Raw genomic sequence first — 16416 nt, 5'->3', positions numbered from 1 at the left:
ATTATATTGTCAAACTTTTTATAAATGTTTTCAGATTGGGTTTGTATGTTAAAAAATAGTCTTTGCTTAAATGTCAGCTACAGTGTCTTGTCTGTAAACTGATATATTATTTGCTATCTTGTAAGCTGGCAACCAAAGATAAGACAGCTTTTCAAGGTTGGGAACAAAGAACGTTCATGTAATTTCTTCAGAGTAAAAAAAAAAATGGATCAAGAAACGAGAAAATTTTTGGAGTATTTCGATCCAAAATTAAAAGAAAATTTTAAAAAATAAGCTCCAAACTTTGTAAATTAATAAAATGCAAAATCCCTGTAGTGAAAGTGCAATATACTGTATTTTTCGGAATATAAGACGCACCGGAGTATAAGACGCACCTACTTTTTTTGGTTGTTTTTTTTTAAGTTTTTTTTTTTTTTTTTTTTTAGACAAACACACATACAAACATACAATGTATTTTCTTTGAATAGAGTATTTGGCTGATTCACAAATTTAAACTGATTAGTCATTTCAATTAAATTTACAATTTCTATATTTCCTTTTTGCCATATTTATTCCTCATCTATTTTTTAAAAAAAAACAATATTACCCTTTACCCTTATCTCTAATCTTAATCAAATTCAATTTTTCTCTTCTATATTATAGCCCTTCCCATTGTCATCTATTTTTATATCCATCCTCACATTCGTTAATTATGTAATATTACAATTGTTTAATACAAATTCAACATTTTAATATAAATCAATTAGTTATATAACTATTTTTTTATATATTAATCAATATGAACATGAATATTCCAATTATTTCCATGCAATCCAATTTCTTACAAATCAATTATATTTACCAATAATAATAAATCAAATAATTTTCCCCTCTTATGTTACTCATTTTCACATCTTAAACTCTCCCAATAACCCACATAGTTTTGGCCATATAATCCTCCAAATCACAACTTAATCGTTTCTACTTTCATCACAATATATAATTAAAAATATTTCAATTGTTACAATTTCCCTAATTAAATTTAAAAATGTTCTAGCTGTTATTCAAGCTATAATTTAATCCTTTTTACTTTCACCACCATATACCATTAAAGGTATTTCAATTGTTACAGTTTATACTTATTCATATTACTAAAAAAATAAAAAAATAAAAATTTATCATTGTCTAGATTTCAAAAATACAAAGACAAATATTCCAATTATTATTCATTTCATTTTTACAATCATGATTTCCCATTTATTTCTTACTACTGTTCATATTTCAATTCTAAATATGTATAACATTTTTTTCTTTCATTTCTTTTTCTTTTTCTCCCTTCCCATTTTTATTTTTGCCTTTTTCTTTCTCCTTTTTTTCTTTTGTGTTTAAAATCTTGAACTCTCCTCTTTTGCCCTAAATTTCCCTTTGTTTGCACCTACCTTTTTTAGTGAGGAAAAAGAAGAATAAGTAATCTCCCTCTGCCTCTGCCTAATTTTGCCTCGTTGCAGCAAACAGCCTGCTTTACTTTCAGTTTCGGTTTCACCATAGCTTGATTAACACGAAAAAAAAATCTGCTCCAGTAATCTTTGCAGCAAGCAGCAGAGCCCTGCGCAAAACAGCTGAGACCAAATCAGCTGAGAGTCGGGAGGCCGATCTAATCAACTTGTGCTAATTAGTCTATGCTGAAGCTGAAAGGAGCTGTTTTTTCTTGCTGTTTGCTTGCAAGGAGGTAACTGCTGCGAGGCACAGGCCAAAGGTTGGGGGCCAGTGGGTGGGCAGGACTACACTTGGTGTATAAGACGCACCTAAATTTTCACCCTCTTTTAGGGGGGAAAAGGGTGCGTCTTATACTCCGAAAAATACGGTAAGTGTAAATGAAGTCAAGATACTTTTCATTACCCAAACATGCACTGTGTGTTTAGAGTTATCTGAAAGTTGACTTGGGTCATTCTTAAGTGCTCCTGTTTGAATCCAGGAAGTAGCACTGCCAAAAAAAAAAAAAAAAAAAAACAGCTTTGGCAGCAAAATCAGCAGATTGGCAGGAGAGAAAAATTCTCCTACTGTTCAGCAGCCATCATGGGGGTGGATCTCCGAGGAGTATTTTTCAGTTAGATAATACTTACCTAGTAGGGAAAATATCATGTTAATGAATAATTTGTCAAACATTTCTACCATTTTTGATAATGTACAAGCCAGACCTTGTTTCCATTCCGAAATTTGAAGACAAATACTGAAATATGGTTTTCTTCTTCCTTTTTTGACCAGGTTTATTGGTTAGGCAGAAGCACAATTGAAAAGGGTGCTTATAATTGAAGTGATTTACTATTGCCATCATGAAGAAAAGTAGGAGTGTAATGACTGTCCCTACAGAAGGTGTAAGTATAAACACACATACGTCTGTCCATCTATCTCTTTCAAATAAAACATAACTAATCCTGTATTGCTGTATTACTTACAGGTAGTTCTCGATTTACAACAGTTCACTTAGTGATCGTTTAAAGTCACAACATCACTGAAAGAAGTGATTTATGACCGTTTTTCACACTTATGACCATTATACATCTCCCATGGTCATGTGATTTACATTTAGATGCTTGAAAACTGACTCACATTTATGATGATTGCAGTATCCTGACGTTAGGTGATCACCTTTTGTGACCTTCTGACAAGCAAAGTGAATGAGGAAGCCAGATTCATTTAACAACCGTGTTACTAATTTAACAGCTGCGGAGATTCACTTAACAAATGTGGCAAGAAAAGTCGTAAATTGGGGCAAAACTCACTTTAAAAAATTTTCACTTAACAATGTAAATTTTGGTCTCAATTGTGGTCCTAAGTTAAGGATTACCTGTCTTAAGGCTTTAATGTTGATTATATTAATGGCTTTTAACTTGTATGTAATGTCTTACAGTTTCTGATGCAGAACATTGTTCAAATATATATTCATTGAATTAATGCTTTGGGAAGAAAGCATTAAGGAAGAAATTAATGCTTTGTTATTATAAATTGATGATTGAAGATGATGAAACTTTCAGAGATGGCTAAAGAAACTTTTTTGCATAGAGAGAAAACAATATATTTATGGCTGACTGGAAACACCTTATGTACTGTTGGCATCAAATGGGGAAAATGCATTTATCATTTGTGGTTTTGATGATCAGAAAAATACTGGATAATAGAAAAGAATTAGTTTTCTTTTCTAATCATAAAATAAGAGATAATTGTGTAACTATTTATTTTCCATTGCGCTGCTCCTCCAATCCATGGACGGGTAGTATCTCCTAGTTGCTGGGCAGAAACTGAGTGCTAATTACTTCCCCTTGCTAGGCCACGCCCACCTCGACCAATCAGCTTCTGTCTTTCTCACTCAGTTGCTGTGAGAACTTGGCAATTTGAGTGCTCTCTCTTTGAAATTAGACTTCCCTTCTTATTACTTTCTTATTTTATTTTATTATTTTTGTCATCTTTAAATTTCTATTAAGGAGCTGCTACGTGAAAGAATTTTCTTTACTGCTGCGTGCCTTGGGCGAGCTTGGGGCTCCAAGCCGTCTGGCCTATTTCCCCACCGATTGGGGCTGCAGCACGCCAGATTCTGACCCGGCTGGGCGGATCCGTGTCCCTATTGCCGCTGGCGACGTGCTAGACTACCGGTGAGCCGTTAGAGCTACCGTCGCCTCAGCTCCGACAATCGAGCAGCTCCGGAGTGCCCGTCTTGTCCTCGGGTGGCCTCTGATGATTTCAAGTCAGCTGGAGAGTGCAGGGAGCGTGCGGGCGCTAAAGGAGGCAAGCGCCGGCCGAAGGACAAACTTATGAGCCGTTTCAGGCTGCGTCAAAGCGCCCATCGACCAGAGCACTGTGCTTTGACTTTTGGAGCTGCCTTTCCTGGAGGACCAGGCCCGACGCCTCAGAAGGTACTTGGCTTCAGTGACGGCCGCCATTTTGTTTCGGGGCTTTGCCGGTGTGGCGGCCACCATTTTGGAGGGACAATAAAAAAAAAAAGAAAAAAGGAGGATCAAGAGGATAGTGGCCTGCTAGCGGCGGGGTGACATTTGGGGCCTTATTAGCCACCCTTACTGACTTGTGCCCCTGACTTTTGACCAGGAAGTATCATCTTTGTCCCTCCCTTGCCTGGTTGGGTTGGCTGCCTTTGCATTGGGGCTTGAGCTTAGCAGCTTCTGAGCCTATTTTGCCCCTGCCTAACTGAGTCTTCACTGTGGGCATTTTCCTTGACAGGAGCCTCGGTGCTGATCTCTGGTGGACTTGGCCTGCTGCTGCTTGCCCAGGGCTTCCGCTTTCAACATGGCAGACATAGCCTTATCTTCGGACTCGGAGGGCGCCTGTGATTACCCCGCCACCCAACACAAGTCTGGCAATAAGAAGGCAAAATCCAAGTCTCGAAATTCCAAATTGGCCTCTAAATCTTCCAATACAAATAAGGCAGAGCAGAGGCGCCATGAAGCCTTAGAGAAACAATTTGAGAGGGCCCAACAACAACAGGCGAACCTGTCCAGACAGTTTTCCGCTTCTGAAGACTGGGCTGATCCTTCTGGGAATTTGCAAGCCGGATCCTCCTCTACATCATCAACCAGACTCACTGCTTCCAACTTACAACGCTCCAAAGGAGTATCGATGTCATTGCCTGATGTTTCTAGACAATCTGATGCTTCATTGGGCCGTAGGCGTCTGCCAGAGGCTACATTTACACCTACTGCGGCGGGGCTCCGCCCGGAGGTTCCTGACACGCCTGTGAGTTTTCAATCTATGTTGTCAGATGCGCTGGCAAAGATCTTAGCAGCTGGCATACAGCAAGATGTAGCCCAGCCAGTTAATACCGGTCAGCCTTCTTCGGCTCCGGTCCCTGTCAGTGACGCAGTTCCCAGTACCAGTAGGCACCGCCCTGTCGAATCTTCTTCTGAGGAATCTGAAGAAGGGGAAATTTGTCCGGAGGATGTCGAATTCTCAGAGGATGAGGATCTCCCACCAGAGAAACCCTCTTTCACAAATTTGTTTCGGCCTTCTGTCTTCAAATCTTTACTACATAAAGCCAAGATTGCTACTAAGTTTGGTATTGCAGAAGGGACCGCTGAGAAAACTTCTGACTCTCAGCACCCGCACGATGCTCTATTCCAAGTCTCTAAACAAGACCAGGACGTGATTCCTTGTCCACCTTTGTTTTCCAATGTCATTAAATCGGCTTTTGGCCAACCAGGTTCCCTGACAGCCCCGAGTGGCCTGGACAAGCGTCTTTACTCTGCCGAGTCGCAGTTGGAGAAGCTTCTTGCCATACCTTCAGTTGACACCCCGGTCGCTGCCTTATCTACTTCTTCAATGCTGACTTCAGACGTTGTGGATGGCCTCAAGGCAGAGGACCGCAAGATGGAAATGGGGTTCTGTAAAGCGCATCAAGCCGTAGCTTGGGCTATCAAGGCAGCCACTGCTACCTCGTTTTTCAATAGGGCTTCCCTGATCTGGCTCCACCAACTTCAGGAGAGATTGCCCCCCACTGATACCAGGCTGCACCAGGACATTAATAAACTTGTGGCAGCAACGGAATACTCCGCAGATGCCTCTTTGACGGCGACAAAATTTGCTTCACGAGCTATGGCAGCAACGGTGACCAACAGACGTCTCTTCTGGCTTTGCAATTGGCGCGCAGACAACAAAGCTAAATGGAAATTGGCATCAGCGCCATTTACTGCCCTGTCACTTTTCGGCCCTTGTCTGGAGCCAATCTTGATAGAAGATAAAGACAAACGCAAGGTGTTGCTGTCCTCCTTTCGCCGTTCTGAACGGAGATATGCACCTTACACACAGCGACAGTCCTTTCGGCCCTCCTCAGGGTCGAGCGGCCCGTATTACCAGCGCTCTTATTCCCAGATGTCTGACCAGGCATCCGACAGACAGCCATTTCGTGATAGAGCCAGGAACCAGTCCCAAGCGAAGCGTCCCTTCAGAGGTTCCTCCTACCGGCCTCCACGCAGAGGGAAGTGACTCGTTGCTCCCAGGTCCCATCGGAGGTCGACTCCAGCAATTCTCCCTCCGGTGGGGCCTCTCGACAACCGATGCTTGGATCCACGCGACCATTCAACAGGGTCTGCGCCTAGAATTCCACACACTACCGCCCACCAGTTTTCGCCGCTGCCCCATTCCGCGGTGCAAGGTCCAGAGGGAGCTCATGGAAGCAGAGATCTCACACCTCCTCTCCATCAATGCCGTGGAACCCGTGCCCAAGGACCAGGAGAGAACTGGATTCTACGCTACCTTATTTCTGGTGCCCAAATCATCGGGGGGCCACAGGGGCATCTTGAACCTGAAACGTCTCAATCAATATATACTGTATCGCAGGTTCAAGATGCACTCCCTCAGATCAATTCTGGCGTCCATCAGGCAAGGGGACTATCTTCAATCTGTAGATCTGCGCGAAGCATACCTGCATGTTCCCATCCACCCGCTGCATCATCGCTACCTCCGCTTCGAATACAACAACATGCATTTTCAGTATCGTGCGATGCCTTTCGGACTGTCCTCGGCCCCCAGGACCTTCACGAAACTGGTGACAGTGGTCGCGGCTTCCATCAGATCTCGTTCTGTGCGTCTCAGCTGTTACCTCGACGATCTGCTAGTGATGTCAACGTCACTGTCGCAGGCACGGAAGGACATGGAGATAGTCCTCCAGGTGTTCCAGAATCACGGTTTCTCCATCAACTGGCAAAAGAGCCATCTGACACCTACGACGCGGCTCCAACACCTGGGTGCAGTGATCGATTCCCAATTGGGCCAGGTGTTTCTGTCTCCAGATCGCATTCGCGACATCAGAGCTATGGTGCGGCAAATTCAATCCCAGAAGAAGGTGTCCCTACTCCTGTTGAATCAATTGTTGGGGAAGTTAATATCCTGCATCCACGTTGTTCCGTGGGCACGCAGACATTCCTGTCCTCTTCAGTGGCTGTTGCTCCCGTTCCAAAGAGCGCACCGCAGCACATCGACTCATCAAATTATCTTACCTCCACAAACTCGACTGTCGCTCATGTGGTGGAGGTCCCCCGCTCTACAAAGGGGATGTGTTTTTCTCGAACTGGACCGGGTGGTCCTGATTACCGACGCCAGCCTGTCGGGCTGGGGAGCACATCTGCAGAACACAGTAATTCAAGGTCAGTGGTCTCCGACGGAACAGGCGAACAGCATCAATTGGCTGGAGTTGAGGGCTGTTCGCCTCGCTTTACGCCATTTCGTACACGCCTTGGAGGAACAACACGTGTTAGTCCGGACGGAAAATGTCACCACCAAGGCGCACATAAATCGGGAGGGGGGCACACGCTCCAGGTCCCTGATGATGGAGTCGGAGAATTTGTTAGCTTGGGCGGAGCGGCACACTGCATCTCTAGTGGCGGACCACATCTCGGGGCAGGACAACATCATGGCGGACTGGCTCAGCAGGGAGCACATAGACCCAGCAGAGTGGTCCCTCAATCCTGCCTTCTTCGAGCAGATTGTGAGCCAATTTGGTCGTCCTCAAGTGGACCTCTTCGCCACGCCCCAGAACGCCCAGCTGCCGAGGTTCTACACGCATTACCCGACCAGCGGAGCAGAAGGTTACGACGCCCTGCGCTGTCAGTGGCCTTCCGGGCTTCTCTACGCCTTCCCGCCTCTACCGTTGATTCCAAGCCTGTTTCGGAAAATGCTGTTGGAGGGAGCCGAGTTGCTTCTGATTGCACCCCAGTGGCCTCGCAGACCCTGGTATGCAGACCTAGTGGGCCTGTCTGCAGCTCCACCGTGGACAATACCACTGGAAGAGAAGATGCTCAGCCAGGGGGTCATCTTCCACCCTGATCCAGGGTGGCTCCGATTGGCCGCCTGGCGCTTGAGCGGCTCCAGCTACAGAAGGACAGATTGTCTTCTGATGTCATTAAGGTGATTCAAGCTGCCAGACGCCCTTCCACCCCTAGAATTTATGAAGCTTCTTGGCGTTCGTTTTCTTCCTGGTGTGTTTCCCATCACGTGGACCCAACTTCTGCGGATGTCCCGGATGTACTAGACTTTTTGCATGAGGGTTTAGCCAAAGGTCTTGTTCCTGCCACGCTTCGTCGTCAGGTGGCAGCCTTATCCACCGTCATCTGCTGTGAGAGACATCGTACTCTTTCGCACAACCCTAGGATTAGGAGTTTCCTCCATGGGGCCTCCAACATCTCGCTGCCAGTGATACACAGATACCCGTCCTGGGATCTTCCGTTAGTGCTTCAAGCGCTTACCACCTCCCCATTTGAACCCTTTGCTTCAGTATCTCTAAAATTTCTGACGCTTAAGGTCACTTTTCTATTAGCCATTACGTCTGCTAGACGTGTATCTGACCTCACTGCTCTGTCCGTTCACAAGGACCTTTTCATTTTTCATAGCGACAGAGTGGTTCTGCGCTTGGACCCATCTTTCTTACCAAAGATAAATTCGCAATTCCACCGCGCCCAGGAGTTAGTTCTGCCTAATTTTTGTCCGCACCCTCGCCACCAGACTGAATCCTTATGGCATACTTTGGACGTTAGGCGGGCTCTCAGGCATTATATCAAACGTACTGAGTCCTTTCGACAGACTGAATCCTTGCTCGTGTCTTTCACTCCTTCCTCGATGGGGAAGAAGGTTTCGTCTACTACAATTGCCCGGTGGATTAAGGCTTGCATCACAACGGCCTACGATGTAAGGGCACCTCCTCGTCCGACTGAAATTTACGCACATTCAACACGCAGTGCGGCTGCGTTGGCAGCTTGGTCGACGAATGCCTCAGTGTCTGAGATCTGTAGAGCTGCCTCTTGGGCTTCTGACTCATCTTTTATCCAACACTACAAAATTGACCAGTACGCCTCGTCGGATGCATCCTTTGGACCTAGAGTCTTACAACAAGTGGCCATGCCCCGGAATGAGGACTCCAGTCAGCCTCCCGCCCTGGGCATTTGAACTTGGGTACATCCCGTCCATGGATTGGAGGTGCAGCGCAATGAAAAACGGACGTTGTGTTCCTGAACGTCCATTTTCGGGGCGCTGCAACTCCAATCCATACCCACCCATTCGGCTTCCTGTTGTGTTATTTATGTTGGTTCTTGTTTGTTGGAGTTACCATAGTTGGCCTTGTTCCTGCGCCTTCGTGAGGAAAGACTGAAGCTGATTGGTCAAGGTGGGCGTGGCCTAGCAAGGGGAAGTAATTAGCACTCAGTTTCTGCCCAGCAACTAGGAGATACTACCCGTCCATGGATTGGAGTCGCAGCGCCCCAAAAATGGACGTTCAGGAACACAACGTCCGTTTTTGCTGCAAAGGACATAGGAACCACCTTCATTTTATTTTCTTCTTTCTGCATTTTTGTCTTTTTTCTTTCTTTTTCTTTCTTTTTTGTCTTTTTCTGCTTTTTCTTTTTATTAGTTTGTGCTATTTTTTATGTTCTTTGTAAAACTCTTAATAAACATTTATATAAAAAATGAAACATTGTCTATAAATGTTATTTATATAAATATCTTATTGTGTCAACTAGGATAGTCTTCAACTATAAGCGGCAACCCTAATATGTCTGATGTTGATCAGTGTTCTAATACATTTTTTTAAAAAAAGCCCAAACACTGAATTCTATTAGGGATATTGTTCTATCCTTGATAATTTTAGGTAATTTTGTGGTATATTTTTTTAGTTCTAATATGTTTTAAAGAAGAAGCAGGTGTAGTGTTTGAAATATGGTTATCCCATAAGATCTTGGCATTTTTATTTCCAACATTTTTTCTTAATGACCAATAACAAAGAATTTGGCTTTTAACAGTATCTGTACATAATGTCAACATTTTGGCACCCTATCCAAAGTTTTTTTCTGATTTGTATGTAAGTGAAATTAAAATTTTGTTTTTGCCCAGTGTATATCTCTTTAGATATACTATATTCAATGCTTCCAATTTTGTTGTCTGTTAGCTCAATTTGGGAAAATCTTCTTTGTCTTTTTTCAAGCCTTTTTACTCAACATTACTCTTTTACTATTGTTGAAGGGTTATTGCCTCCATTCCAATGGGACTCTTTACTTATATTTAGCTGAAATACTGTTTCTAATTATTTCAACAATACAACCATATTCAGTTTCAATATCTTGGCCATTTCATGGAAAGAGAGGTGTATGTGTATTTGTAGACACTGATAATTCTTACATCCCATTAGTACAGTTTTCATTTAGTGCCTGAATAGGGTTCAAACCCTAGTTGGGATTTGCAAAAGTTGAAAGGAAATTTTGGGAGGACATGGAATAAATTAATGCTTTGTGAAGAAAGAAAACAATTTATTATAAAATTAACACTATAACCTATTGAGTCATATGTAAGAGTTAATTATGTGCTTAACATATGCATTCAGACTAATGATTGAATTGCAGCACATTTCATTTTTCCTTATTTGTAACTTTTCTCTTTAGTATGAAATTTAATGTTTATTTTAAGAATCTCTTATAGGAACTGTGTGTTCAATTTTGTAATTAAATTGTGCTGCAATTCTAAATTTTTATATTTAGCTTTATGAAATTGCTTCTTATATAATTCAGCTTTCTATTTGTTCTTTTAGATTGCTAAAGATTATTTAGAATGTCGTCTCAGCAAATCTTATAGTGCATCCAGCAACACCCTTGGCATAGATCTCTGGAGAGGAAGAAGGTGCTGCTCTGCTAATTTACTATTACCACCGTTATCTCAACGACAGAGTGAAAAAGCAAGAACACCAGATAACATTTCTAGACCCACAACTTTGCCTTTATTGACGCTTCCTAGTATTGCCATCACTACTTATCAGGATAGGTAAGTTGCATGTTTAAGATTTAATCGTAGAGCTCTCTTCCTGGTACTGAAGTTGTAGACATATTTAATAGGGGCTACTCTACTACACAGATTTATTTTAAACAAAAAAAATCATTTTCCTAATACTGAACTAATCATGATGGGAAATACATTTTTTCAGTGTGGCAAGCATAATTTTTTGACCATGTCATGAGGGTTTTCACAAAATGGCTACCACAAATAAGTTTTGCCTAGCCATGGACCTTAACATTCATTTATCAATCTGTCCATGACATTTTTTATAACCTTCTAGGATGTCTCTATTTTACACTTCTCTTTCTCTTTTGTCTTTCCGGGCTCATTTCCCTTTATTGGGGCTAGAGACATTTAGTAAATAAAGGAGGTTCTAGAGACTATTAATTTATTTTTGCAGCATATTACCTTACAAGTTTTTTAAAACAAAAATAAGATTATTTCTTTTTCATAAAAGTCATGTTGAATAGAGTGTCTAATGTGTACAAAGAGAGGTGGCCACAAGCAGAATATTGATAGGTAAGTTGCTTCTTCTTAGCTCAACAGGTTAGATTTATACTTGGTTCACAAAAGGTGGAAAAATTATTTCTTTTTATCTAGTACCTGTAAATCTTTTTTACTTACAAATGTTGGCAATTTTACTAATTCTTCTACCTGCAGTCCTCTTTTCTACCCCCACCCCAATTGTTCTTCACCTATAAAAACACAGGAGATTGGCAAACAGTAACAAGCACTGCATTGTATGAATGCATATGTGTGCATGAAGAGAAAGAGAAATTATTGCTTCTTTTACACAATAACACTGAAGTTAAAACATTTGCTTGTATGATTTAAGGAAGACTATAAACATATTATGAATGTGTAATTATATAAACTATGCAGAGAAAAAAACAAGAAAGGAAAATAATTAAATAGTATCTCGTGATAAACTATGGCACATTGATTAAATCATTATTTGATTCCAGTGAAATATATAATAATGATTAATAACATTGTGAATGTGAAGAAATCATATGGCAAAAAGTCCCGGTGTTGTGATGGAGATTACTACCTCAACAGATTTTATTCCTTTATTGTGGATCAATTACAATTTCCCAGGACTTTGTGGTGAGATTCCATATTTAATTTTAAATTTATATCCCATGTCATGGTCACCTGAACTCATCAGGAATTAACATATTTTGTGCTGTATCTGATGAGACAGACACAGCCATTCCTGCCTGCAATGCAAAACTGATGGAAAACTGATCTAGAAACATTCCTTCAAATATAAAACATCATAAGAGGACAGCAACATCCACAGCAAACTGCAATTTGCCAAATAACATGATTGTTGATCGAAAGGTCGGCAGTTCAGCGGTTCGAATCCCTAGTGCTGAGTAATGGGGTGAGCTCCTGTTACTTGTCCCAGCTTCTGCCAACCTAACAATTTGAAAGCATGTAAAAAATGCAAGTAGAAAAATAGGGACCACCTTTGGTGGGAAGGTAACAGCGTTCCATGCGCCCTTGGCTTTTAGTCATGCTGGACACATGACACGGAGATGTCTTCGGACAGCCCTGGCTCTTTGGCTTTGAAACGGAGATGAGCACCGCCCCCTAAGAGTCAGGAACAACTAGCACATATACGCTAGGAGATCCTTTACCTTTACCTTAATAACATGATGTTTAATGCAAATACATAAGTCACAGAATGTATGTGATTATGTCCTTGTGCATGTTATTTAACCCAGATGCCCATGTGTGAGGATAATACAAAATGACACATGGGAACATATTTTGACTTCATCATCTTAAGACTGTGCGACAGATTGTGGATAAGAAGTTTAAAATGTTCTTATGGCAGAGATGCACAACCTGCAGCCAGCCAGATGATCAGGCCCTATTGTTTCTTCAACTTCTGTTTTCCACTAGCCACAGGGTTCCAATTTCATATGGTCATATACTTTTTAAGGTGATTCCTTGAGAATGTACCTCTGTGTTAAGTTTTAAGAAGTAAATTCAAGGTAAAAATACACTTTTAGGATCTTGTTATGTAAACGTCTTTGACATGTATCAAAGTGGTTTGTCTGCTTCTTAACTGAATGAAAAGTTTCTCACTCCTACTCAGGAGGAACATTAGCACATTTCCAGGGCAGTGAACTAGTTTGTACAAAAGCAGTCAGTTTGCAATTTTCCTTGAATTTCTTTAGTACACTTTTGACAGGTTTTTTTCATAAAGTTAATAGCATGTAAAGGAGAGTTTTCAATAATCCGGGGAAAAAGCAGAAAGAAAAGATGCTGGATTTAAACTCAAGAGAGTTTGAAATGTAGATACCTTACACCCTCTTCATTTTTTTTATGTTTAATTTCTAGACCACCTTTCAACAGATAAAATGAAAACTTTATTTCAATTTATTATTCCAAGTAATACTCTATATCCTAAAAAAATATCCAAACTTCAGTGTTTTTCTGCTTGGATGTCTTTTACTGTCTATAACCCTGAAAATAAGTTTGTGTCAAAATGTCCATAGTCTATATTATAACTTTGATGGTATGAACTGAAGATTTTTGTTAGATGACTTAAAATAATTTCTATTAAATGAAAGTGATGTCTTATTGCAAAAAAAAATAATAAAATAAAATAAAAAAATCCCATATTTATTTGCTCTTACAACTTCAGAATAAACAATAACAAAATCATGCATTTTAACTTACATTTCCTAACAGATTATGTTTGAACAGCTTGTCTCCATTTTACTCTTTAATCTTTATAGGTTTCTGTTATTCTGTGAAATGGTCTTTAAACACAATACTTCTGTGTACATTTTAAAAACTCAAAACATATTCAATTTAAAGACATATAACATCCAGGCAATAAAAATTAACAAAAGTATTTAACAAAATTCCATATGTCTCATGTGGGTGGATAAATATGCTTTTAACAGCCTCTGTGTTAGAAATACAGATATAATGAATTCTAGGCTAAGTTTTATGATCAATTTATTTTATTTTAACATTTGGTATTAATTTACAGGAATCTTAGGTTACAGGAAATTAGACAAAAAGTTCAGATTTTGATACATTATTGAAAAACACATTATTGTAATAAAAACTGAGCTTTATATATAATTGCTTCATAATCATTATAAACAGGTTTTTGGGGAGATAACCATACGCAAAAAAAAATTCAAGTAGTTTTTAAAATGTATTTTTGTACTTACCTGAAAAAGGAGAAAAGGGAAACCCCCCCCAAATTAAAATATTCATATATAAATCAAAGCTAATATTACATATACTCATTTTACTTAGTTAAACTATTAACGTTTAAGTCATTTATTTAACAATAAGAGAAGAGGAATTTATATGAATGAGATATGCAGTTCAAGTTTTTAAATTGTCTTCAGCTAGGATTATCAATTTGAATTTTTTAGCAATAAAATACTTGTTCAAATGCAAAAGAAATATTTAGATCAAATATAATTGCTGAAGATTAGTAACTGAATGTGCAATATAGTATCCATTTCAATTGTCTTCCTGCTAATTTTAAAACTATTAGTCATTGAAAGTTCATTAACATTTGCCAATTTAATTAATCTTGCAGACCAAAATTAATCTGTACAATAACTACTCAAATGTATCCACGATATCACATAAGCACATTATATGAATCAGTGTGTTGAAGATGATATCTTCAGCAGCTAGCTGAACATTTTTATCTAGATATTCAAAAGACACTAACATGATCATAAAGTTCAAATCTGAATTAGCATGCTATTACACAGCCTATCTGTCTAGTAGCCAATATAAAACATTGAGAATTCCATATTTGCAGAAATAATTGGACTGTAACAGATTTCCACTTTTTAGGGGTGTCAAATATGCCAATTCCAAGATGTTATTTGAAGGCGAATTTCCTACATACAAAATTTCCCATTTAATATTCTGAGAAAGAATATATGCTTTACAAAACATTATGAAACTGTAAAATTATTTTCTGTCTCTAACAGCTTATAATATCTATATCTGCTTTATCTGACCCTATAAGAAAATAATTTGACCTTTAAATTTACTAAGAGAGAGAGAAGGAGGGGATTATGTGTATGTGTGTGTGTGTTGGTAAGAGTTTGGAAGTATTATGCCATTGTCTCCTTCCTAGGGCTTCTTAGGGTTGAGAGAGATTGACTGACCCAAGCTGAAACAAACACCATATGGTTTGCTTATATTCATAGAGTTAGAAGGGATCCATTAGGTCACCAAGCTGAAACCCTTGCTCAGCGCTGGTATACAAAATAACACATCCATAACATGTGGTTCTTTAGTCTCCACTTGAACATATCCAGATAAAGTGATTATTGGCTCTAGTGTCAAACTATTCTCATTTTAGAAAAAGTGTGTGTGGTGTTTATTTTTTCATTTTGAAAATCCATTCAATTGGAAACAGCCATCCTGTAACTGAAATTAATTATACTATATCTTTGCTCTGGAATCATGGACAGCATGTTTTGTCCTTTCCTGTGACATTTTTCATTAGTGCTTTCTTATCTCCTCTCAGGTGTTCTTTTCTAGATAACACATACACATTTTCAACAATATCTGTTCAGAACTTAATTTTTAGATCCCTCCTTCTCTGAAATTATTCTTTAAGAATTTTTGAGTGTGGTGGTCAGAACCCACACAGCATCTCACAATGGATTCTGAGCATAGCACAATAAAATAAAAGTTACTTTCCATAATTTGAAAATTATATTCATCTTAAGGTGATCTAAATTTATATTTGCCTTTTTTATAACCAATTATTCTACTGACTTGCACTTACTTTGCGGCCAACCATTTTTCCAAGATTTATTTTTTACAATTTCTTTCATCAAGTCAGCCAATTCTTATCCTGCAATCAGGTATTCTAGTTTTGCCCCCTAAGTTAAAAATACTGATTTGTCTCTGTTAAATTTATGTTGTTTTCAGCCCTCTTCAGTTTAATGCTAAATATTATTTCTGTCATCCGGAACTAAGCATGCCTTGTATCCCTTTATCCAAATAATTTCTATAATTACTGAAGAGTAGAAAACTGAAAGGAAATACATTTCTCTAGTTAGTAAAGGAAGCATTGATGAGTACTCTTTGAATATGATCTTCGAATCAGCTATATTCTATATAACTGATTCAATTTTAACAAAGTATTTGACCCCAAACTCCTATGACATTCTTATGTGTATGATTGTGAAGTATAAACTAAGTAACGTGGCAATTAAATGAACATAAAGTTGAATTAGTATACTACATGATTTACTTGTCACAATCATATAATAGGAATAAAAACGCCATAGTTTTGTTTGATCAAACACTTTGCTAAAATTAATTTATATTTAAAGCAACCTCATAATCTATAAATGAAGTTACCCAATCAGAAAAGGAGAATCATATTGATAAATACATTTTGAACAGATTGTTTACAAGGTGATTTCATATTAATCTATTCTAGAATTTTCCTAGTTACTGATGTCAAGTCGCCTATTCAGTTTTTTCTTTGCATTTCCTTCTCCTCTTGGGTTCACATGTCCCTTTTAAAACCTTCATGCATTCTTAATGATGAGAAGTGAAGCTACTGCAATTAGCTGGGGCACATCAGAGAGATGCATTTAT

The 16416-nt window shown here is 39.3% G+C and overlaps 1 protein-coding gene across 1 annotated transcript in view; it reads left to right on the top strand.

Annotated features, from left to right (window-relative positions):
• Positions 1–2312: 2312 nt before the first annotated feature.
• PDE4B (phosphodiesterase 4B) overlaps positions 2313–16416 on the top strand; it is a 234649-nt gene continuing 220545 nt past the window's right edge. Inside the window, exons 1-2 of the mRNA XM_070939481.1 lie at positions 2313–2354; positions 10556–10785. Coding sequence (XP_070795582.1) covers positions 2313–2354; positions 10556–10785 — 272 coding nt within the window. The remainder of the gene's footprint in view (positions 2355–10555; positions 10786–16416) is intronic.

This window comes from Pituophis catenifer, unplaced genomic scaffold (assembly GCF_029215685.1).
Source record: "Pituophis catenifer annectens isolate HBS135680 unplaced genomic scaffold, rPitCat1.0.hap2 SCAF_3, whole genome shotgun sequence".
NCBI lineage: Eukaryota > Metazoa > Chordata > Lepidosauria > Squamata > Colubridae > Pituophis > Pituophis catenifer.
This window is presented reverse-complemented; position numbering and strand designations above follow the sequence as displayed.